A 23,671-nucleotide genomic window follows, 5' to 3' on the forward strand; every position below is an offset into this window, starting at 1 on the left:
AGGAAAAACTCTGCCTTGGGGCTTCCCTGGTGGCGCAGTAGTTGAGAATCTGCCTGCCAATGCAGGGGACACGGGTTCGAGCCCTGGTCTGGGAGGATCCCACATGCCGCGGAGCAACTAGGCCCGTGAGCCACGATTACTGAGCCTGCGCGTCTGGAGCCTGTGCTCCGCAACAAGAGAGGCCGCGATAGTGAGAGGCCCGCGCACCGCGATGAAGAGTGCCCCCGCTTGCCACAGCTAGAGAAAGTCCTCGCACAGAAACGAAGACCCAACACAGCCATAGATAAATAAATAAATAAATTTAAAAAAAAAAAACTCTGCCTTGAACAAAGCTGATTTTTGTTGCCTAGCTTGAAAGTCACTAATTGAAGTAACATAGCATATTGTGAAGTAGTCTATCAAGAATACAAGAGATGGACTTCCCTCGTGGCACAGTGGTTAAGAATCCGCCTGCCAATGCAGGGGACACAGGTTCAAGCCCTGGTCCAGGAAGATCCCACATGCCGCGGAGCAACTAAGCCCGTGCGCTACAATTACTGAGCCTGCGAGCCACAACTACTGAAGCCCACGTGCCTAGAGCCCGTGCTCCGCAACAAGAGAAGCCACCGGAATGAGAAGCCCGCATACCTTGCCGCAACTAGAGAAAGTCCACGTGCAGCAATGAAGACCCAATGCAGCCAAAAAAAAAAAAAAAAAAAGTGAAGAGATTACCAAGGCCCAGCCCAAGAAAGCCTCCTTAACTGGAGCCTCTGTCCCCATTACTCACCTTCTCTACTTGCTATTCATACCTTTCACATAATTTTCTCAAGTTCCCAACTAGAGCGCAAGAACCAACCCTAATATGTTTCCTGCGTTAGCATTAGTACCTAACACAGAGCTATGTTCATGGTCAGGAGTGGCAGTGTTGCAATGCTGGAAAAAATGTGAACTTAACCTCTTTCCTGAACATTAACTGAACTCGTATACACCTCTCCTTCCCCTTGACCTTTAAGTAGCTTAGCAGCAATACATGCGAAAGCACAATAAAGGTTCATTAGCAAGAAACTAGGGTTACCTTACTCTACAGCAAAGCTCTCACCAAGGAAAAGCAAGGAAGGATGTATAATAAAATGAAAAATGAAGGTGGTGCCAGGAGGGTCATGATTCTAATTAGTAATGGGAAAAAATAAGAGATGAGTCTTGGGTATATAAAGGCTTGGTGATAAAACATGGTCAAATTCTGGCTTTCAAAGAATGAGGAAGGTGTGTCTTATTCCTTAGCAACTGTCTGCTACTGTTTTCCATTCTCAAGCGGACTTGCATTTATGCTGGTGTCCTGTTACAGTGCTCAGCACTGTGGGCATCCTTCACTGCTGCTTGAGTGGGCAAGCAGGTCCTCCTGCTTCACTAAGAAAACATGGAGATCCAGAGGCTTTTACAGAGGGGAGGGGACAGAGTGGCTTAGAGTTTGATTACACTATTGCTTCGCAACACATACCACGGAAGAGATCACATGGAACAAGAATTAATGTGTTTATTTCTCTCCCAATGAGGTGACTGCTACCTGGATGACAAACAATGAGAAAAATCTAGTACAGAATAATTAGTAAAACCTGAGGATGACCCTGTCAGTGCCCTAGTCCAATTCAGAATTACAAACACAATCTCACTCAGGAATGCACATTCACCCATGGGAGAGAGCTGCATCAAGGAACTCAAACGCCCCCCCCCCAGTCACTGTGATATTTTATCAAGTTGGCGGATGAGGAACTTACATGAAGTCTTAGAAAGTTGAGCATGCCCAGGTAAAAAGAAATGTACTTAAGAACCCGAAGACTTAAATCCTAGACTCAGTTGCCACTAGAATTCCTTGCCTCTGGGTTCTGCTTCTACTCATTCAGAACTCACAGAAATGTCACCTCCTCTGTAAAGTCTCCTAGACCCCCAACTCCCAAACTGAATCCTTAATGTTTACACAGAACTATACTTGTTCTACTTCTTCTTAGGATTTGGAAACTACACCATAATCTTTTCTTTATGTGCCTTTCCTGGAAGCTTCTAGAAGGCAGGAATAAGACCTGTCCACCTCTGCTATGCAGATGCCCAGCACAGTGCTTGAAACAGTGCTTAAGTAGGCTCTCAAAAAAGTTCTGCTCAAGTCGGATTCCTTTCACGGACTTCTATCATTTGACCTGATCTCTCCCATCATTAAACTCATGTAGACAGGTGCCGATTTGGAATGTCCTTTGCACTGAAGGTTTTTAAGTTCCATTCTGTCTGAGTCTGAGGAAAGTGCATGGACTCCCATGTGTCTGGTCAGAAGGCGACCTCTCTTTTATCAGACTGTATAACAACTTGTCAAGCTTCCAAGGGCTCTGGCACAGCTTGCAGGTCTCTGATCTCAGCAGATGCACTGGCAGATGTTTCTGTTTTTGCCTTGTGCCTTGAGCTAGTACTCAACCTGTTCAGGGCCTTGGTTTTGATACGCTCCACAACTGGTTTCTCTGCATTCTTTCAGTTACCGAGGCAACAAAGCTACTTTCCAGATTGACCAAATGTTCCCTGTTACTGTGTCCAGGAAACAATTTCTAATAGATTATCATTACAATGAAAGTCGATAAGTCTACTGATTACAATGATGGATGACACTCTACTAATAAAAGCTGAAGACTATGAAGCTGCAATCTAGTTTCTTACCGGGAAGAAAATGATGTTTGTTTATATACAAATATACATGTATGCAAAAACATTTCAAAACCATATTCTACTAAATCTTAGAAAAATTTCTTAGTACATGTTTAACTCAAGAAAATCGTGATTCTTCCTGATTAACTTTCAAAAGTTGGGAGGCAAACAGAATGAAAAAACTGAAGCTAGTAATCTGATTTATGTGACCCTTGATAAAGGTAATTCATTTAGCAGGACTCACAAAATGGAGGCCGCCCCAGTGGCTTGGCCCACAAATCTAAGTCAGCCTGCACTTTACTGTCAAGGAAACCTAAAACACACCAAACAATCCTACGACTCAGCTTCAGCTAGCTCACCTTACCCCAGAAAATTGGACCTGTTAGCCTTATAAGGAAACCCCAGGCCTTCTAGCCAGTCATGCCCTATTTCCCCCAGTTGCCGCTTATAACGCTCTATAAAACTCGCTCTTGCCCAGAATCCCTCGGTAAGAGCGGTCCACTGTTCTCTGCTGTACTCCCCTAATCCATGGATTGTTCTCCCTTAAGTAAAGGACATCACACTCATTACTAAATTGCATTATTTTTGACATTTAACAGGCAAAAGCATTAAAATGCTTACAGATGAAAAGTCCCCCAAGAAGTACAACTTGGAAATTCCAGGCCTTTTGAGTACTGAGCCTAGCATAGCCTCCCTGAAAAAGATAAGAGATTCATGCAAGGAAACTAGGTAAAAGCCTAACTCCCTCCACCAATTACCTCCAGTGTAAAGTTTAAGATCCTCTGCTCATGGAGGTACACACGACTCTCAGGACCCTTGAAGAGCTTACCTTCTTTTCTCCCCAGTCTTGTCTCAGAATGTTTCTCCCTGCTCCCCACATGATGTATATACCAGTCACACCCAAATGTTTGCTAGTCCTCAAATATTCCATGCACTTGCACTTCACTATGCCTCTATGCGGTCTATCCCCTAGAATGCCTTACCCTGCTTATCAGCTCTTCAAACTTCCAGACCCACCAAATGTCACCTCCTCCAGTAAGCTTTCTTTTGCTCTCCTAAGAGGACTTAGTTACTTTCTGCTCTGTATTCCCATGTCATATAGCTCATCCTTCTATTATAGAACTTCTCTCACTAGAGTAAAATTATCTGTTTATGTGTTTATCTCCCCACTCTGGAATCCTTGAGGAGTAAAAGCTGTGGCTTCTTGATCTACCCTTAGAATGTGGGAATAATGTTACCTGGTGTTTGCTGAATGAATGAATGAATGAACTAAATACTAAAAAATCCAAATCATGTTGAGTGTTCACTATCTGCAGAGCAATAGAAAATGTTTATAATTACATCGTTGCTGAACAGTTTAAAAACTAGCAATTTCAATCTGCTCACAGCTGAGATGACCTACTCAATGTCACAGGTAAAAATAAGCACAGAAGTCCCCTCTACTGTCCACTTGATCTTTTTTTTTTTTTTTTTTGTCCACTTCATCTTTTAGAGTAAAAATTTCTGCAACACCAAAAGTAAGAAGCAAGTTGCTTTTGCTTTTCATTTGCTTTCTTAATCTTCCAATGCTGTCAGCCAGAGGGTAAAAGTGAGGGAGTGTCAGGGGAAGAAATTCCTTTGAAAGTAGAACAACCAATATTTGCTGGACTTGTTTCACAGAACATTTAGATGCTCTGGCCCAAATAAGGTGAACAGTAGCACAGAACTGTTTGAGGGTTAAGAGTTTAAGAGAGTGCTGAGCGTATAGTAAGTTTCAATAAACAATGACTGTTTTTAGTTATTGAACATATAGACTCTCCCAATAAATTTCATTAATATACAGCTAGTAAGAAGAAAACAAGCCAGAGAATGAGAGGGTAAGTGGGAAGAAAGCAATTAGGAAACTTCACAAATGGCACTACATTTAAGATGTGGCGCAGTGGTTAAGAATCCGCCTGCCAATGCAGGGGACACGGGTTCAAGCCCTGGTCCGGGAAGATCCCACATGCCACGGAGCAACTAAGCCCAATCACCATAACTACGGAGCCTGCGCTCTAGAGCCCGCGCACCTAGAGCCCGAGCTCCGCAACAAGAGAAGCCGCCGCGATGAGAAGCCCGCGCACCCCAACGAAGAGTAGCCCCTGCTCGCCGCAACTAGAAAAAAGCCCGCGCGCAGCAACAAAGGCCCAACGCAGCCAAAAATAAATAAATAAATAAATAAATTTTTAAAAAAAGGATATTACCAAATGGGCACTTCTCCAGTTGTAAGACTGTAGTGAGCTCTAAGATTACAAATGAATTTTTCATCTGCTGAGCATATTTTATTTATGTACAAGGGCCTTGAAACTGTTAGCATTTGAGGTTTATAAATTACTCCAAGTTTCACACCAAAAGAATTTCCCACCATAAACTGATATCCCCAGCTGTTGGAAGACTGTTGATGGGCTCAAGAAAACTGAAGAAAAAGAAATGAAGCCAGATAAAAGGGAGAAATGGCTCTCACTACGGCAAAGGGAAGGGCTTATCCATGGAGACCCGTGATAACTGTCCCTCTCACAGAACAACATGCCAAGTGCACTGCCACTCACAGCTCTCCTTGGCTTCCTTCCAGGGGAGCGACTACTGTGGAGCCATCGCATATACCAGAGTCCAGTAAGGATCGCCCTTTCAACCTTGCTCTTCCCTGCACAAAACACACGGTCCCAAAAGAAGTCCTTTTCGGACTAGTTGAGCTCAGATTTCCTGAAGTATCTCAATGTTCCCTAGTTAGAACAATAGCATAATATGTGAAGAAACCTTCTGCTAAAGCTTCCCTAAACTTTAGACATGAAAAAAATAACAGGAGAGGAATCATTAAGCTGGAAGAGACTTTAGCAGTATATTCACTTTCCCTTCTTCCAAAGAAGATAAGCGTAGCAAAAGGTAACTCATTTATAATTTAAAAACTGTCATCAGACATCATATACAGTAAAGCTCTATGCTGGGTGGTAGGGAGAACACAGGAATAAATCAAACACAGTCTCTGCCTAGAGAATAAAATGCTAGACAGACTTAAAAGACCTAGATTCTAATCCTAAATTAGCCTCTGATTAGTTTATGTCCTCATGATGTGTCTCCATTTTCCAACTAGAAAAGTGCTTAGTTATAGAACTTGGATATTAAAATTTTTAAAATATAATTATTAATCATCGACCTTCATCTTTTTCTTTTTAAGAACCTAAAACTTCTGGAAGGTTCCTCTGAGGCAAGAATGAGGAAAGCATGGGCCTTAGAGTCAGAAAGACTTGGGTTTAAATTCTATTTCTGCCACTTCACTATCAGTGTGACCTTAACATGGAGAGCCTCCATTTCCTCACGTGTAAAATGGAGAGAATCCTTCAAAGTACTGTTTGTGTGTGTGTGTGTGTGTGTGTGTGTGTGTGTGTGTGTACGTACGTACACGACTATCCACCTACCTATCTACAGACAACTAGACACTGAGTATTCACTCAATAGGTGGCAGATGCTATTATTTTTATGGACACCACTAATAATATCTTTACTGTCCAAACACTGAAAACCATGGGTAACACCATCCGACCACAGGAGAGTTAACATGAATGATTCGAAGTGAGGAACAAAAATAAAATTTACCAAGGCCAGGTCTATTACCAGTCATGCATGAAACATCAGAGCCCATATGAATCCATAAGGGGTCACCCTGCCTAGTTCCCTATCACAAATCCAGGCACTCCCCATTCCACTCAGTCCCCTGCCTCAGAGCCCAGGCTTGCCTAAAGCTCTGCATCTGCACATTCGCCTGCCTTCTGAACATCTCTGAATAAGCATTATTAGAAACATACAAGATCTTGGGAATTCCCTGGCGGTCCAGTGGTTAGGACTCCGCATTTTCACTGCCGAGGGCGGGGGTTCAATCCCTAGTCAGGGAACTAAGATCCCACAAGCCGTGAGGCCAAAGAAAAGAGAAGAAACATACAAGATCTGCACAAAGAAAACACCAGCGAGGGACTAAGACATGTAAACCTGAACATGTGATGTTATTGAATATGGCATGTATTACATATTGGACAGAAAAACTCAACATACGCAACAACTCTCCCTAGGGTAATCTATACATTTAACGTGATTTCAAGAACAAGACTGACTGGATTTTCCCCCCGCAAACCTATGAGCCAATTGTCAAGTTTATATGAAATAATAAACAAGCAAGAATGGTCAGGAAAACTCTGAAAAATAGGGTGACATGTGGGGTGAAACCTATTAGATATTAAAATATATTATTAAGCCATACTGTGTTACTTAGAGCATGACAAAGGTGGCATTTCAGAGGGAGACAGAATATACAAATATAGTGAGACAACCAAGTAATCATATCTCACATTTCATAAACAAAGTACACACACACACACACAAACAAATAAGCAAATTCTAGACTGATCAAAGATTAAAAAAGTGAAAAATTTAAAATATTTTTATAAACTCAGAGCAAGGATGGCTTTTATAAACTGGATAATAAAGGAAGTCATTTAAGAAGTAAAACACAAAATACATTTATACCAAGTAATAATTTTTTACCTATTAGATCAGCACACCTTAACAAAAAAGAAAAACCACACTAGTAGGAGAAAGTACAGGGGAACAGGTACTGGTCTATGCTCAGAGTGGGAGTATAGTTCTGATGCATCTCTGTGCCCCTATGAGGAACAATTTGGCAACACCTATCAAAAAGATAAACATATATTCTTCAAACCAGAGGTTCTAATCCAGAGCCCCTTTTTATTATACAGATGTATTTGTATAAGTATGTACGTACGTAAGTATGACATTCTGTATATACAAGATTAGTTTATGCACCTTGTTTCTAATAGAGAAAAAAAGGAAAACACCTGAACATCCATCAATAAAGAAGTGGTAAAATACATTAGGGTATCTCCATACAATGAAATACTATACAGCTATTTAAAAAGACTGAGGCCCCTTTCTTTGTACTGATTTGTAAAGAGCTCTAAAATAATTAGGTTTACAAATCAAGGTACACACCAGTATGTATGATATGTCTCACTTTTATAAAATCAGGAAATATATATATCATTGATTCTTTATGCGTAAATTGTCTGGAAGGACGTGTAAGACATTGTTAACACTGGTTGCTTGTGGAGAGGGAAACCTGGATGGGGGTTAACAGAGGGAGGCAGACTTACATTTTACTGCATATCTCGTTCTACCATGTGAATGTATTAACCTATTCAAAAATTAATTTTTGAAAATTTTAATTTTACCTACCAAAATAAAAGAAGTATAGATTGTCTTTAGGAAAAGGGTGTGATAGAATTTAGAGAAGATATTTTCTAATATCTTAGAAATGATATGTCTAAGATACATTACTCCCTCCTCAGCCACTCTACAAGGCTACTCCTAACACATGTCGCTGAGGGTGGCCTGGCCAAGGTAGGAGCCCAAAAGTTCTACAGCACCTGGATTGCTTCCTCAAGAATCAGAATAAATCCTCTTCCTACATTTTTCAGTAATACTGAGCTAAAAGAGATGCCTAAGTTTCAGAAAACTTACATGTTATACTTTAATTACCACTGAAACCAAAGGACTGGTCTAGAACCTAAAACTAATGAACTGGAGAGAGGGCTGGGAATCTTAATGAAAGCTGGAAAGCACTTTACATACAACATCATTTTCTGCCTTGGCAACAGGGTAGCTAATGGAAGATAAAAACGGAAAAGATCAGGGCTTCCCTGGTGGCGCAGTGGTTGGGAGTCTGCCTGCTAGTGCGGGGGACACGGGTTCGAGCCCTGGTCTGGGAGGATCCCACATGCCGCGGAGCGGCTAGGCCCGTGAGCCACAACTACTGAGCCTGCGCGTCTGGAGCCTGTGCCCCGCAACGGGAGGGGCCGCGATAGTGAAAGGCCCGCGCACCGCGATGAAGAGCGGTACCCGCACCGCGATGAAGAGTGGCCCCCGCTTGCCGCAACTAGAGAAAGCCCTCGCACGAACCGAAGACCCAACACAGCCAAAAATAAATAAATAAATAAAGTAGCTATTAAAAAAAAAAAAAAAACGGAAAAGATCAGAATGTCTTATGCAAATAATAGCTTCTAGCATTCTCTACTCACATGACACACGTTCCTTACTGGGTACATATTCATGCATAGCACAAGCTCTACCCAAAACAAGTCCATACCATGCAGAACACCATCTCATGATAAAGCCTCTCCAAAAGCCTAACTGGCTACACCAAGGCCAACCAGTGTTTTTTCATTTCTGGAGTTAGTAGCTGCATCATGCAAGCTGGGAAACAGTGATTAAGAAATAGCATCATTTGTAGGCTGTGAACACCTCAAAGGGCATGATTAGATGTATACTTTTCAGGGGAAAAGAAAAACTTAACATTTCTAAATCTTAAAGGAATCATCATCTTCTCAGTCTCCTCTCAATTACTTCACTGATTAGAGGCAAAAAGGGCAAAATTATGAGGAATCCTATATGGGCAAGTTTTACAGACTTGCCCATGGATATGGACTATGTTTCATGGGCACAGGCTATGCCCAAACTCTAACCCCTGTGAAACTGTGGGCCAATGGCTGCAAGCAACAAACTGGTAAAAGATAGAGCTGCACCACTGAAAGATCATTTCCCACTTCTAGAAACACAAATAAAGTCTGTGCCTAACAATCTGGGTGGAGGCTACCATAAGGGATCCATTTTCATTCAATCCAAACGCAATTTGGATATTTAGTCCCACCAGCACAAGTTACATACGTATACTGGAAAAAAAAAGAAATCCCACACACACAGCTGGACATGAAATGTTTTCTTTCCTCTTGTGAATCCTTATACAAAATAATGATATGATTAAAATTTGGCTGTAAACTTTACACATAGGAGGCACACTTTTTTTTTTTTTTTAATTTAAGAATATCGTGGATGGTGATAGGCTTTCTGCTAAACAATTTATTGTTTGAAATTCAACTTCCCCTGAAAGTCAAGGTTCAGTGCTGGCTAAAAAGGCATGCAACCAAGTCACCAGCCTCCCAAGCTGGACACAAGGCGTGCCTTCGCTGCAGAAAACACATAATTAGCAGTTACAGGTCTTCATGCCAACAAACCAATGGTTAACAAGAATGATTAGAGTCTGGATGGAACCAAAGCACAAGCTCTTTGCCTTTCTGATGCTGACCAAAAGCCACAAGCACACACATTTCCCCACGGCAGGTTCATACCACTGGACTTGAGTTGCTTGGATCGCTCTCGTTCCTGGACTGTAGATTTTGGTAAAAGTGGAGTGAGTCCTCGGGACTTGGTGGGTCTCATGTAGCCTTTAATGGGTTCTGCCGCTCTGCTTTTATCTTCCTTCTTCCCTTGTCCCAGTGCCTTTGGTTCAGATTTTTCTGTCATTTTCTCAGGTGCCTCCAAGATCTTGTCTTTGGGTTCTGGGAGCTGAAGAGCCTTGGAAGCCATCACTACTAACTCATCTACCACCCTTGAAGGAGTCACTTCAAGTTTGCCATCTAAGACACCTGACTGGAGTTCTGGTGGTGCCAAGGAAACACATGCCATTGCTCTGATTTCAGAATCCAGACTGATTTCTTCCAATTTATCCTTTTCACTTTCTGGAGGCAAAAGAGTCGTATCTACCTCCTTATTCAAACTATCTGGGCCCTGGGAATCTCTATTTTCAGCACGTTGGTCCTCACAGAAACTGGGCTTTTGTGCTTTGTCTCCCATTAGGTCAAGAATTGGAACTGGAGCAGAACCTTCCTCAGACTCTTTCTGTTTGTTTACTGGACATGTTGGAAAATTACTGCTATCTGCACATGCTTCTAGGACTCTGACCTCACCTGCCAGGCTTTGGTCTTCCATGAGCACGCCAGAAAGAAGGTGCCCCCCTGCTGGCTCTGTGGTTTTCTCTACTGAGTGCTTTGATGCACCACTGGGCACTGACTCAGATTCTCCTATCACATGCCCTTTGTCTATCCCTGCTTCGTTTTTCATGGGACCAGCAAGCTCACCTTTATTCTGAAGACAGCTACCTCCATGGTTGTTAACTGTTTCTATGGCTGCTGTCAGAGTTGGGGCAACTCCTCCTGTGCTCGTAGAGGGCATTACAGCACAGGGAGCCTTGGGTCTTTCTTCATCTGGGACTCCATCTTCGCTGCAATTATCTACCTCTAATAATTTGGAAATCTGGGCTGGAGCTGTCCCTTGCCCGCTTTCTGCCAAGGTGTCTGGAAATGAATCACTTTCCTTTACTACTTGAGAAGTAGAAGGGGGCAGTTTTTCACAGGCTGCTGATTCCTGAGCCTCTAGGGGGGCTGTCTTATTCATCAACCCTGGTGGTGTTCTAGGGCAGGTAAATGTAATATTTCTATTTTCATCCACATAGCCCATTCCTTCAATTCTGTGGTCCCCTATGGTTTCCATGGGAACATGTATTTTTGTTGCATCTATCTTATTCTCCAGAATGTGCTTCTCAGGGAAACTATTTTTAATCTTTTTGCTTTTTCCATCATTACTCCTTTTATTTGGTTTGTCAGCAACTGCAGTATGCCCCTTGGCCACATCTGTCTTATTCTCCTCAGACGGTACTGAAGGAACAAATCCTGCCCCCTGGATTTGGTCTTGGCAGCTCACATCTGTCACCTTGGTAGCTGGTTCAGTAACAGCAAAATCCTTGCCTGCATTTGTTTTGATCCTGCCAAGAGCCTCAAGCTTAGAAGAATTAACCTCAACATTTCTACCCTTTTGGCCAACTCCTTCCATTGTGGGTGTATCTGATATACGTGAGAACAAAGGGTCACGATTTACGGGGAAAGTAAGTTCTAATTCTCTGTTTTGATGGGGAGTACTACCAATATCCCCACCCTTCCCTAGAAAAGGTGGGTTGATGATTTCTTCCTTCCTCTCCATTCTAGCAGGCTGTGTGGAATAACTATTTTTAAACTTTTTGTTTTTGTCTTCACTGCCTCTTTTTGTAGGCTTTTCAGAAAACCAGGGAGCTGCCTCATGATCCATCCAAGGACATTTTTCCTCCTCACTCTGGTTGCCGACACGCATGTCTATGGCTACAGCTCCTCTTTCTGTTCTAGCACCGGAAGTCTGAATCATGCCTGACCCATTTCCCAAAGGAATCAATGCCTGCAAGGTGCCTGCCACCCTCAGGTCAGTCATCTCCTTAGGGTCCCGCATCACCACTGCCTCAGTGAGCTCAGCCACGGTCCCTGGTTGCTCTGAAGAACCCAGCCCCAGCTCCTCACTTTTATCCATTCTTTCCATTTTAGGTGCTGGCTCACTTGGCACAATAACAGCTCTGCTGTCCTTCTGGCTGTCCGCAAGCAACAGCAGCTCAGACCTTGCTCTCACCTTCCCAGAACTTGCTCTCATCTTCCCAGAACTTCCCTTTCCCTTCCTGATTCTGCCATCACCTGCCATTCTCTTAAATGGTTCATTCCCTAGTCCAGGAACCTGAGCTAACACCGTGTCCTGCGGCTGCTCAGAAGCAAAGATGCTGTTCTCCTGTCTTTCCTTGGGAATACTTTCCTTTTTTAGTTCTTTAACCTCTTCAGCTCCCTCAGAAAACTCTTTCTGTTTGTCATTTTGCAGTTTAGTCATTTTACTTTCATCATTCCCTTCTTTTAGACTACTTACTAATGGATTACCTGTTGTCAAAGTGGGTATGGAATTAGGCAGTTCTTTTGCTGCTTTGGGTTTTGAAACTCCACCCACAGCCTCTTGGTCCAAGTCAGGAGAGCAACCCTCTTTGGGTCTGATCTCCAAAGGAATTTCTACTTTGTGTGAAAAAACTTCTGTCAGGGGTCCTTTCAGATTGAGGGAGCCTACTGTCTGGCTTTTATCCACAGGAGTCTTGAGGTGGGGTGCAGGCTGTGGTCTGCACTCATCTTGCTGCAGCAATTTCTTGTCTTGGCTCTGTGGTGCTGACTTGTTACCTTTCACCTCTGCCTCTACTCTCAGTTTGGGCTGAGAATTTACTGCAGTTTTCGGGGGTTCTTCCAAAGGACACAAAGGAATGCTGAGACCCTCTGAGACAAAGTTCTCAGCTACCAGTTTGGCTGCTCTGGAGTCAATTTCACACCCCTTTTTCAAGTTTTCTCTGGATACCAGTCCACGTTCTGTGCCCACAGTGGTAGGCTGGCTGGGGGGAACACCTGACTTTTCTGGGTCAGTGGCAAAGGGATGACCTTTAGGCTCATCTGCATTGTCATCATCCCAAGGTCCCCCAGCCCGGGGCTGAGAGTATCTCTTTTGCTTTGGTTTCTTCTTTTTTTTCTTCATCATCATTGGTGTTCTTTCTATATCCCAGGACTCCCTGCCAAGATCCCTCTGGGGTTCAAGGAAGTCACCATGAATAGTTTTCCTCTGGTTCCCAGGCTCACCACAGGAAGACGAACCAGAAACCCAACCCAACTCAGACAAAGGGCAGGGGCCCAGCCCAGGATCAAGAGTCTTCCGTGGAGAAGAGCCTCCCAGCAGCTCAGGAGGGACCCTGGCAAGCCTGGGTCGGGCGGGCCGGGCGGACCTGCGATCACTGGGTCTGCACGCTTTTTTGGCTTGTGTGGGAGGGGTACCTGTAATACATGAAGTTGGCCAAAATTCCAAACAGAAAACCCCTTGTTATTGTTTCTTTAAAAAAGTGTCCATTTAGTAACTCATTTAAGTAGTCTATTTTCACCAACCCACATACTGATTCATTTAGGAAAACAGTTTTTTTCCAAAACATTTCTCACTCTTAACTGGGATTAGTAAATATTTAACAAAGATCAAAGATCATCACCTTGGGTAAAGACTTTTTTTTACAAAACGTATTTACAAAATATTCAAAACTTAATAAAAGAAATTCAAACAGAGATCTTCTAATCTGTATCATAAGCACCTACTGCCTATAAATCTCCTCTGATACTTATATATATTTGTTATTATTTTTAATAGGTACATAATTCCCAGGATAGTAACAAGATGGTAAGCTCCTCTTTTTGGTGACATTGATTAATTGATTCATTGAAATATGTATGATTTTACAATTCTAAGAGTCTGTCACCAATATTATACTAATTACTTATCAATATTATACCAATTACTTGTGAAACAAACCAGAAGGACAGAATTATACTGCTTTTTAAAAAAAAGAAAAGATACTGAATTAGTATTTTGTCCAGAGAAAAAGTCACATTATTTCAGAACCAGAGCCTCCTACTTTGAAACACAAATGTGCTAGATTTCAATGTTCTGTTGCTAAAGGTACTTCCCAAAAGACAGAGATATATACATAATGCCAAGTATAGGATAATGAATTAAAACAATTAGGATGAGCACCCTTGGAAAAGTTTCAGGAAGTCAATTAGTCCAACCTCCTGCCTCTAAGTCAATGAATGCAGTATGGATCCAAGATCCTGGAAAAAGACACGGTGAGAGCAGGTCTAGGACAACTCTTGTCAAGTTTGATGCAATAAATGACCTCACAGAATATTAAAATACTCAAATAGTGACTTTTGTCCTTATCTTTATCCCTCCAATATCCTCCAAATCCTACCCTTTACTTAATACCTCAGGCCAATTATTGTTTTTCCTGAAAAACTGATAGGTTTTAGCAACCCACAGCATTTATAACATTTAACTTGGCAATTAATCAGCAGCTATTTGGTGCCATCTCTAATACTATTTAATTCAATTATTATATAAATCTTTGGTTCCAGAGTTCACGCCTGGGAACTTCTCTCACCATCCAGGCTAGAAAAGGACCAGGACCCAGGCCTAAGTATGTGTGTGCCTTAGCGTGGTGTATACACAATAAGGACTTGAGAAATCTTTAATGATATGTTGAGTCACTAAAACAACATTTTAAAAATCATACATTTATTTAGCTCCCACTTGGTGCTAGACAGTGTTCAAAGCAGTAGAGATTCCAAGTGTAGTAAATCTTGGTCCCTGACCTCAAGTTCACGATCTCACCACAATCACAGAAAAGGAGGCAGAGAATCACTAAGTTGATAATCACGTGCACGTGCTTCTGGCTTACCAACAAAAATGTGTAAAGCTCACTGAAATCTGTTTAAGAAAGAGAGCTGACTTCGTAAACGGTCCTGCTGATCACTACCTTATAGCCAGGAACAATGTCTTCCACCATCTCCCCATCTTTCCCAGTTTAAGCGGTTTCAAACAGGCCACTTTGTTTTCCTGACTTACCTGAGGTCTCTGAAGGAAGTTCAGAAGGTTGACTACTGAACAGTTTCTTTTGCTCTAGTTCCTCTGACACAGAATCCTCATCTGTTGGCAAGTTGTGCTTTTGGCCCATGGCTGTGACTGCTTCTAAAGGTAAAAGTAAAAACCACACAGGTTTCAGAGAAGCACCATTTCAGCTGCTTCTACACCTTCCAGAAATTGGAAACGGACACAGTTTTTGAGGAATGAGGGACGCTCCTATGAGGGCAGAAGAGAAATGGAGTGGCAGTTGGAAGGGGGAGGGAAGGGGGAGTTGGGAGGGTTGTTTTTTTTTTTTTTAAAAGAAGGGAAAAATAACAAATGTTTTTATGGTGGTGGGAATGATCCAATGTAAAGGGGAAAAAACATGGTGAGAGGCAGGAAAAGAGAATGGCCAGGGCAATGTATGTAAGTAGACAGGAGAAGACGGGATCTAGTGCAAGACAAAGATGCTGCCCCTCATGACTAGGAGGAGGGACTGTTTGCTGATGGCAACAGGAGGGAAGGCAGAGTCTATGGATAAAGATACAAGTAGTTAGGTAGATGAGCGAGTGGAAGTTTGTGAATGTTCTCTTGCTTCAATCATCTGTAAGAAAAACAGGAAGATGAGCAGAGAACAAGGATGGAGAAGGTGTTGGCGGTTGGAGGAGGGTAAAGGTGAGAAAGAACTGTTTAGGGGAGCAGGAATGTGTATAGACTTGCAAAGTACAGTGTGACTGTCTTTATTTTACCTGGCATGACGTTTGTCCCTTACCCTTCTGGAGACTACACCCTTGTAGACAAATACTACCAGTAAGCGTAAGCCCATACCTGCTGAAATCATGAGAGGAGGTACAGCTGACTGTCCTTCATCCTGGAGAGATTCTAACTGGGAATCCTCACTTGTTTCTTCCTGTGTCCGTGCAGTTTCCATGTCATTAACAGGAACTGGTGCCACCTCTGCTTCTGAGGATGCTGCAACATCCTTGGCTGGAGCCACACTGTTGGCCAGGGTCACCTCCGTTTCTGGGGGTAGATTCACATTCTTGCCCAGGGCCATCTCTGTTTCTGGAGATGAAACCACGTCCTTGCCCAGGGCCACCTCTGTTTCTTGAGGTGGAGCCACGTCCTTGCTCAGGGCCATCTCTACTTCTGGGGGTGGAGCCATGTCCTTGACTGGGGTGACTTCTGTTTCTGGAGGTGCAGCCATGTCCTTGACTAGGGCCACCTCTGTTTCTGGGGGTAGTACCATATCCCCAGTCAGGGCCACCTCTGTTTCTGAGGACAGGGCTACCTCCTTGGCTGAGGATATTTCTGTGGATGACACAACGTCCTCATCCAGTGGCGCCTCTATTTCTGAAAGTGATGCTACACCCTTGGGTGGGGCCACCTCTCGGTCTGTAGGTGGTACCATGCCCTCAGCTGGGGCCAAATCCATTTTCACAGGTGGTGTCCTCTCTGTTTCTTTGAATAGTAGTATGTCCTTGGCTGGGGTTACCTCTGTTTCTGTGGGCAGTACCATGTCCTTGGCCAAAGACACATCTGTTTCTGCGGGCAATACATCATCCTTAACTGGGATTGCCTCTGTTTCTAGGGGTAGTACCACGTCCTTGACTAAGGCCATATCTGGTTCGATGGATGATTCCATGTCCTTGGCCAGTGCCACATCTGGTTCGGTAGGTGGTTCCGTGTCTTTAGCCAATGCCACCTCTGTTTCTGTGGCTGGCGCCATACCCTTGGCCAGGACCATCTCTGATTCTCGAGATGGTGCCATGTTAGCAGCCTTCAGTCCCATCATCATTTCCAATGTTTTTGTTGGTGCTCTCTCTTCTGCTGATGCCATTTCTACCTCCTCAGCAGGCTCTAAGGGAAATAAATTGGACATATAGGATCCATCACTGTCTGCTCATAGCTCTTCATTCAAAACTTACTTTCTTAGGGCACGAGAGTATCTGACTTTTGTGACCATAACATCCTAAACATAACTAAAAAGCTGTCCACTTAATGCATTTGTGCCTACTCTTCGACAGTCCTAATACTTAGAAGAACAGAATACTGGCAGAACAAAGAGTGGAGGAGGAAAGGCAAAGGAGAGAAAAAAACACAGGTCCAAAAAAATCAACACAGGTACATAATTAGTGTCAGAAAGGGAACCTGTGGGACATCAAGAAAACCCCCCAGAGTTCTAAATCTGCCCTGAATTACAGAGGGATTGTCTTTGCCCATTGGCCCTTAAGTGTTGTATTTCAACTACAACTTAATTCCTCCAGCTTTGAAATCAGTAATTTAAATTTAAAAACATCTGTGACAGTTGTGAAAATTTTACCTACCTATACTGCTGCACAAGGCTCAAAAATGTCTGATGCTTTATACTGATTATTGATACTGTAACTATTAAGTGATAAACAGGGATCCTAATAACATACCTGCTGTAGGCTGCAGAGGCTGTGTAATGGCCTCAGGGGAAATGAAGGATTCTGAATGTGGAGGGTTTGGAGCTTCCACAGACCACCCATGAGGAACAAGAGCTGCAGGAGCGAATGTGTCACAGGGAAACACACCTAATATTGAAACACAAATACATTTTTCAGACTCAGTCAACATTGGGGAAAAAAGACATTTGATATTTAAAACCAGCTTTATATATTGCCATAAAGACATAGGCCAAAAGGACCAATGAGAAACAAAGCAAGAAAGTTTTAAAGTAAAAACCGTTGACATTCTCCAGGTTTTGGCTAATTGTTAGGCTGTTGCGCTGCTGATTGACACTGACTGGCCACCTTCTACAATGTTTTACAAAGATTCAAAAACACCAAAGGATAGGGAGGGTGGGAGGGAGACGCAAGAGGGAGGAGATATGGGGATATATGTATTTGTATAGCTGATTCACTTTGTTATAAAGCAGAAACTAACACACCATTGTAAGGCAATTATACTCCAATAAAGATATTTAAAAAATAAATAAATAAAAAAATACCAAAGGATGAGCTCTTGCTCCTACATTACAACCGATAGAACGTAACATACAGTAAGGGACAGTGAATCAATTTCCTCATCTGTACAGTGAGATTAACATACAACCCTTTCCAACATTAGAAGACACTTTTGTGAAAATGCTTTGTAAATTATTAAGAACTAGACAGATGTAAAAGCATTATTATTATGCTGTCCTCTGCCAGACCTAATATCACATGGGATTTAGTATTGCCTGGTCCTTGCCATCAAGATTATTACAATTTAGCTAGAGAGGCAAGATAGACATATATCAAATAAGGTAAACTGTGTAGTATGGACTAAATGCTATAAGAATTTCAAAAGAACCATGAGACCAGCCACAGTCACAGAAGGCTTCAGAGGAGAAGCAAGGGCAGGAAGAGAGGAGAGAGTACTCAATTTCAAGGATGGAGAGCTCACTGAGCAAAGAAAAGAACGAGGATGCCAACAGGACAAGAATGTTTCTGGGACTATGAGATTAGTCTGATTCAAACAGATCTTGTATACCAGAGAGGGAAAATGGGATTAGAACAAACAGTAGAAGAAAGAATCCAGAAAACCAGAGAATTTAGAGAAAAAAAAGGGGGGGGGTTGCTGTCTTAAGGTCTTAATCATAAAAATGAGACAATGAATACAGAACAGGGAGTCAGGTGATCAGGTATATTCAGAATTAATTTTAAAGGGGAGCAGGAAGTCTGATAGGCGACTATTGAGGTGGTCTAGGTATGAAGTGATAGGGGCTTGCACTGGGGTAAAGCAGAGGGAGCACAAAGGAAGAGAAGAAAGATGCTGTAAAGAAAGAAGTTAATGCAACTAAGTGACTGCCTAGGTAGTGAGCTGAAAAAACAGGAGTCAAAGCCAAAATCAAATCAGGAGACTAGATGGATAGCATCAAAGTCAACTCATTTAACATCCTTCTTGCAAGAGATCATCAGGCCAAAGAAAAGCATAAATGAAACATATTACTACTAGCCAGGATCTTTACAAATATAAAATTATAAGCATTATTTGAAGTGGGACTTACTGATGATGGGTACTGAAGGAAACCAGAACATGTTACCCCAAAATATGCCTCTTTGACATAAAAATTTTGAGCTGAAGGCAATTAAGCAAACAGCAAATTGAGAAAAAGCTCCTCCCTTTCTGCTTAAAGGCAGGATATAAATTTTCTTTTCACTGGCAAGAGACGCTTATCAGGCCAGAGAGGGCACCAGAGGAATATGCAAACAAACCTGACTCCATTAGTTCCCTCCCATATACTTACCTTCGTGAAGTATGACTCTTGGAAGTGTAAAATTGCTTTCCTTTATCCTGTCATTTCTCTACAAATTTAATATTCTTTGTTGAGGATGCTACACAAACTGAATTTCTTTCTTTTTTTAAATAAATTTATTTATTTTGGTTTTTTATTTATATATTTTTGACTGCGTTGGGTCTTTGTTGCTGCACACGGACTTTCTCTAGTTGCAGCGAGCAGGGGCTACTCTTTGTTGAGGTGCGCCGGCTTCTCACTGCGAAGCATGGGCTCTAGGCACGTGGGCTTCAGTAGTTGTGGCACGCGGGCTCAGTAGTTGTGGCTCGCAGGCTCTAGAGCGCAGGATCAGTGATTGTGGTGCAAGGGCTTAGCTGCTCCGCGGCATGCGGGATCTTCCCAGACCGGGGCTTGAACCCGTGTCCCCTGCATTGGCAGGCGGATTCTCAACCACTGTGCCACCAGAGAAGTCCCAAACTGAATTTCTAAGCTACACCTTTGAGTTACTTTCCTCCCATGTGATGTATGTTGCATGTGTTAATAAACTATTTGTTTTTTTCTTATTAACCTGTCTATAGAGTCTCAACTGAACACCAAAGATGGGTAGAAGTAAAGTTTTGCCTGCCCTACAGTACCTTGGCCACATTCATGTTAAGTTATACAAAACCAGGAATGAGGAAACTACTAATTGATAACTAAGATCTGTTTAACATTTAGTTTACCATGTACCAGAAACTATGTGAAGTACTTTTACATAAATTTTATTTAATCAACACCACATCTTTAAGGTAAGAACAAGTGGTGGCCCCATTTTATAAAGAAACCAAAGTTTAGGGAGGACATAACTTGCATAAGGCCATGAGCTAATAAAAATGTGGAGACAGAACCTGGCCCTAGGATATGGGATTCAAGATCACATGAGAGGAGGTGAGCTGACCCTGAGCAGCCCAACTGTGAATTCTCTGTGACTAATCTAGAAGGAGCCTTGTCAGAGCCAGAGCCCCTAAACATGACTTTGCCTAGCGATTCACTTCAAAGGTGATGGGTGAAAGGCCAAATTAATTGATGGAGTTAAGAAATAAATCCAGCTGGAGAAGTCATACCATAACTGTCTTTCAGGGGATCATTTTGTTCTTCAGATGCTGAAGCACTGGTTGTTCCACTGGGGAGAAAGAGCAAATCTTCCAGGCTGTCATCATGGTGCATCTTAAAGGGATCTGGAATAAAGAAGGAATTTAAAACTCATTCCCAGTGAACACAACTAGAAAGATTACCATTCCTTATTATCCTCTGATGAATACTGACTAGCTACATGTGTGTCGTCAACAGTGAGTTAAATATGTTGAGATAATATGTGACTGAATGTGGTAGGGAATCAAATATTCACTAATTCATTTGTGACAAGTTAAAAATACATAATCTCATATTCTCTAATATTTAATTATCTAAATCAGACAGCCAACAAATACATAAAACTAAAACTACAACTAATGCTCGAGTCTATAATATATTAGGAGATGAGAGTACAAATATAATTAAACTTTCAATACGTATTTACAGAGCAGACATTCATTTTAGGTTATTAAAAAAGAAAACAAAACACAGAACAAGTAAAAGAGACATTTTCACCTCCTGTGGAGAGCATGAAGAAAACTGCATTTCAAAAGCTGTCTGAAAAAAAAAAAAAAAAAAGCTGTCTGAATGAGACAAGGTGAACTGCTGGCACCTGGAAAGAACGAACTCTAGACTCAGGAGTTGGCATGAGTAAAGGCACTGAAAACATCAGGTAAACTCTGTACCTTCTTACATGAAAAAAGAGCAAAGCCATTCAGGCCAAGCAAGAATTCTGCTCTCTAAGGAGGCCATCTTGAAATGCAACACACATCTGAATTAGCCTGAAAGCTTATAAAAACAGACTGCTGGGCCCTAAGAATCTGCATTTCTAACTAGTTTCTCAGGGAATGCTAATTCCCTTCAGGCACTTCCATTGTCAGAGGCAGCTGCACTGAAGTCCAGGCTTTAAGTGAATGTTCCTTCCTGTGGCTCTGAGGCAGCTGCCCCTCCCTCTTCTAGTAAGGGATTTCAGGCTTAGGTGAGAGCGCGGCACTGCAGAATATGACCGAGCAGAAAGGAAACTGAGAAATTGCTGTGGCTGGAGGAGGCCCCAGTGCTGCTGCTTCAGAACAGCAGAGGAGCTAGAATCTAGACAGATTAGAAAGCTTCATTCTCCCCAGTCTTAACTTGGTTTGGGGTACCTGATGCTTGCTCTGCCTCTCACACTTCCGCTGAAGGAAAACAGGACACTTAAACCAGCAACGAGAATAACTGTTGTATGGTTCACACATTAGGAGGGGAAGAATGCTAAATCACATGTAAAAATCAAAGATTTCTACAAAGTTCTGTCATTTATTCATTACTATTTTACTGGGTGCGGATGATATGGCAGACCCTGTGTGCTCTAAAAACCCAAAGATGTATAAGATCAGGGTTGAAAACATTTAGGAGATGGATATACCTTAGTTCAAGTCAAGGAAGGTCTGCACTTGACAAATATTTAAGCTGAGCACTAAAGAACTGAGTGGCTGCGGGATGGAGGAAGACCTTTTCTTTCTCTACCTACATTCCCTCTCTTAGTGATCTCATCCAGTCTCACAGTTTAAAATTCCATCTATAAGATGATGACACTCGAATTTGTATCTCCAGTCACCTCGACCTCTCCCTTTATTTCCTGACTTTTGTATCAAACTGCCAACACTTAATGTATAAAATAAAGCCAAAATGTAACCTGTTTCCCAAATCACTCCTCCTACAGTCTTCCCATCTCTGATGGCATTCTATCTTTTGGGTCCAAAACCCTGGAGTCATCCTTGATTTCTCTCTTTCATACACCACATCCAAGTCGTCAGGAAATCCAGCTGACTTGACCTTCAAAATGTCCCCCAGGGGGCTTCCCTGGTGGCGCAGTGGATAAGAATCTGCCTACCAATGCAGGGGACACAGGTTCGAGCCCTGGCCCAGGAAGATCCTACATGCCGCGGAGCAACTAAGCCCATGCGCCACAACTGCTGAGCCTGCGCTCTAGAGCCCGTGAGCCACAACTACTGAGCCCACGTGCCACAACTACTGAAGCCTGAGCTCCGCAACAAGAGAAGCCACCGCAACGAGAAGCCCGCACACCGCAACAAAGCGTAGCCCCCGCTTGCCGCAACTAGAGAAAGCCCGTGTGCGGCAACGAAGACCCAACACAGCCAAAAAATAAATAAATAAAATGAAAAAAAAAATGTCCCCCAGAATCTATTTCTTCCCCACCTCCACTACAGTTTCTCACAAGGCTGCAGTGAAGGCACTGCCCAGGGCTTTGATCATCTGGAGACTTGACTGGGGCTGGAGAACCTGCCTACATGATGATGGCTTACTCACATGGCTGTTAACTGGAGGCTTCTGTTCCTCCCCACGTGTGCCTCTCCACAGCAGCAGCTATCGCCAGGGTGAGTAAACCCAGTGTGACCAAGACAGAAACTGTAGTGTCTTTTGTAATCTAATCTTAGAAATGGCATACCATTATTTCTGCCATCTATTCTATTGGTCACATAGCCCAAGCATGGTACAATGTGGAAGGTGACTACACAAGGGTGTGAATACTAGGAGGTGGGGATCACTGGAGCCATCGCCCTGAATTAGTAATTAAAAACTACTCACAAAAAAACGCCCTGGCTGAGACGGCTTCCCTGATGAAATCTACCAAACATTTAAAGAAGAATGAAAATCAATTCTTCACAAACACTTTCAAAAATATTAAAGAGAGGAGGATACTTCCCAACTCATTGTATGAGACTAATATAAAACTAGACAAAGACATCTCAAGAAAAGAAAACTACTGACCAGTATCTTTTCTGAATATGGATGCAAAAATCCTCAACAAATGTTTACATATGTGCCAGCATATAAAACTCATTATATACCATGACCAAATGGGATCCATCTCAGGAATGCAACATTGGTTTAACATCCAAAAATCAATTAATGGAATACATACATAACAACAGAATTAAAAAAATAAAACCACATGATCATCAATAGATGCAGAAAAATCACTTGGCAAAATCCAACACCCTTTCACGATAAATCAAACACTCAACAAATTAGGAATAGAAGGCATTTTCCTAAATCTGATAAACGACATCAACAAAAACCGCACAGCTAAGACCATGCTTAATGGTAAAAGACTGGATGCTTTTCCCTAACTAAGACCAGGAACAAACAAGGAAGTCTGCTCTTCCACTTCTATTTAACATTGTACTGAAGGTTCTAGTCAGGACAATTAAGCAAGGAAAAGAAATAAAAGGCAGCCTGATTAGAAAGGAAGAAGTAAAACTTTATTGTAGAGGACATGATCTTATATGCAGAAAATCCTACGGAATCAGCTAAAAAGCTATTAGAACTAATGAGTTCAGCAAGGTTGGAAGATACAAGATCAATACACAAAAACCAATTCAGATTCAGAACAATCTGAAAATGAAATTAAGAAAACAATTCCATTCATAAGAATAAAGAAGAATAAAATATTAGGAATAAATT

The 23,671-nt window shown here is 42.3% G+C and overlaps 1 protein-coding gene across 24 annotated transcripts in view; it reads right to left on the minus strand.

Annotated features, from left to right (window-relative positions):
- The window catches only part of MAP4 (microtubule associated protein 4), a 170,876-nt gene that overhangs the window by 32,598 nt on the left and 114,607 nt on the right, over positions 1-23,671 (minus strand). For 15 of the 24 annotated variants that reach the window (XM_059939495.1, XM_059939507.1, XM_059939506.1 and 12 more), the window contains exons 5-9: positions 20,197-20,310; positions 17,274-17,408; positions 15,679-16,710; positions 14,854-14,976; positions 9,876-13,238 (exon numbers count right to left, since the gene is read on the minus strand). In XM_059939495.1, coding sequence (XP_059795478.1) covers positions 9,876-13,238; positions 14,854-14,976; positions 15,679-16,710; positions 17,274-17,408; positions 20,197-20,310 — 4,767 coding nt within the window. The remainder of the gene's footprint in view (positions 1-9,875; positions 13,239-14,853; positions 14,977-15,678; positions 16,711-17,273; positions 17,409-20,196; positions 20,311-23,671) is intronic. The other 9 variants (XM_059939515.1, XM_059939514.1, XM_059939513.1 and 6 more) reach the window with 2 other exon arrangements.

This window comes from Balaenoptera ricei, chromosome 11, assembly GCF_028023285.1.
Source record: "Balaenoptera ricei isolate mBalRic1 chromosome 11, mBalRic1.hap2, whole genome shotgun sequence".
Lineage (NCBI taxonomy): Eukaryota > Metazoa > Chordata > Mammalia > Artiodactyla > Balaenopteridae > Balaenoptera > Balaenoptera ricei.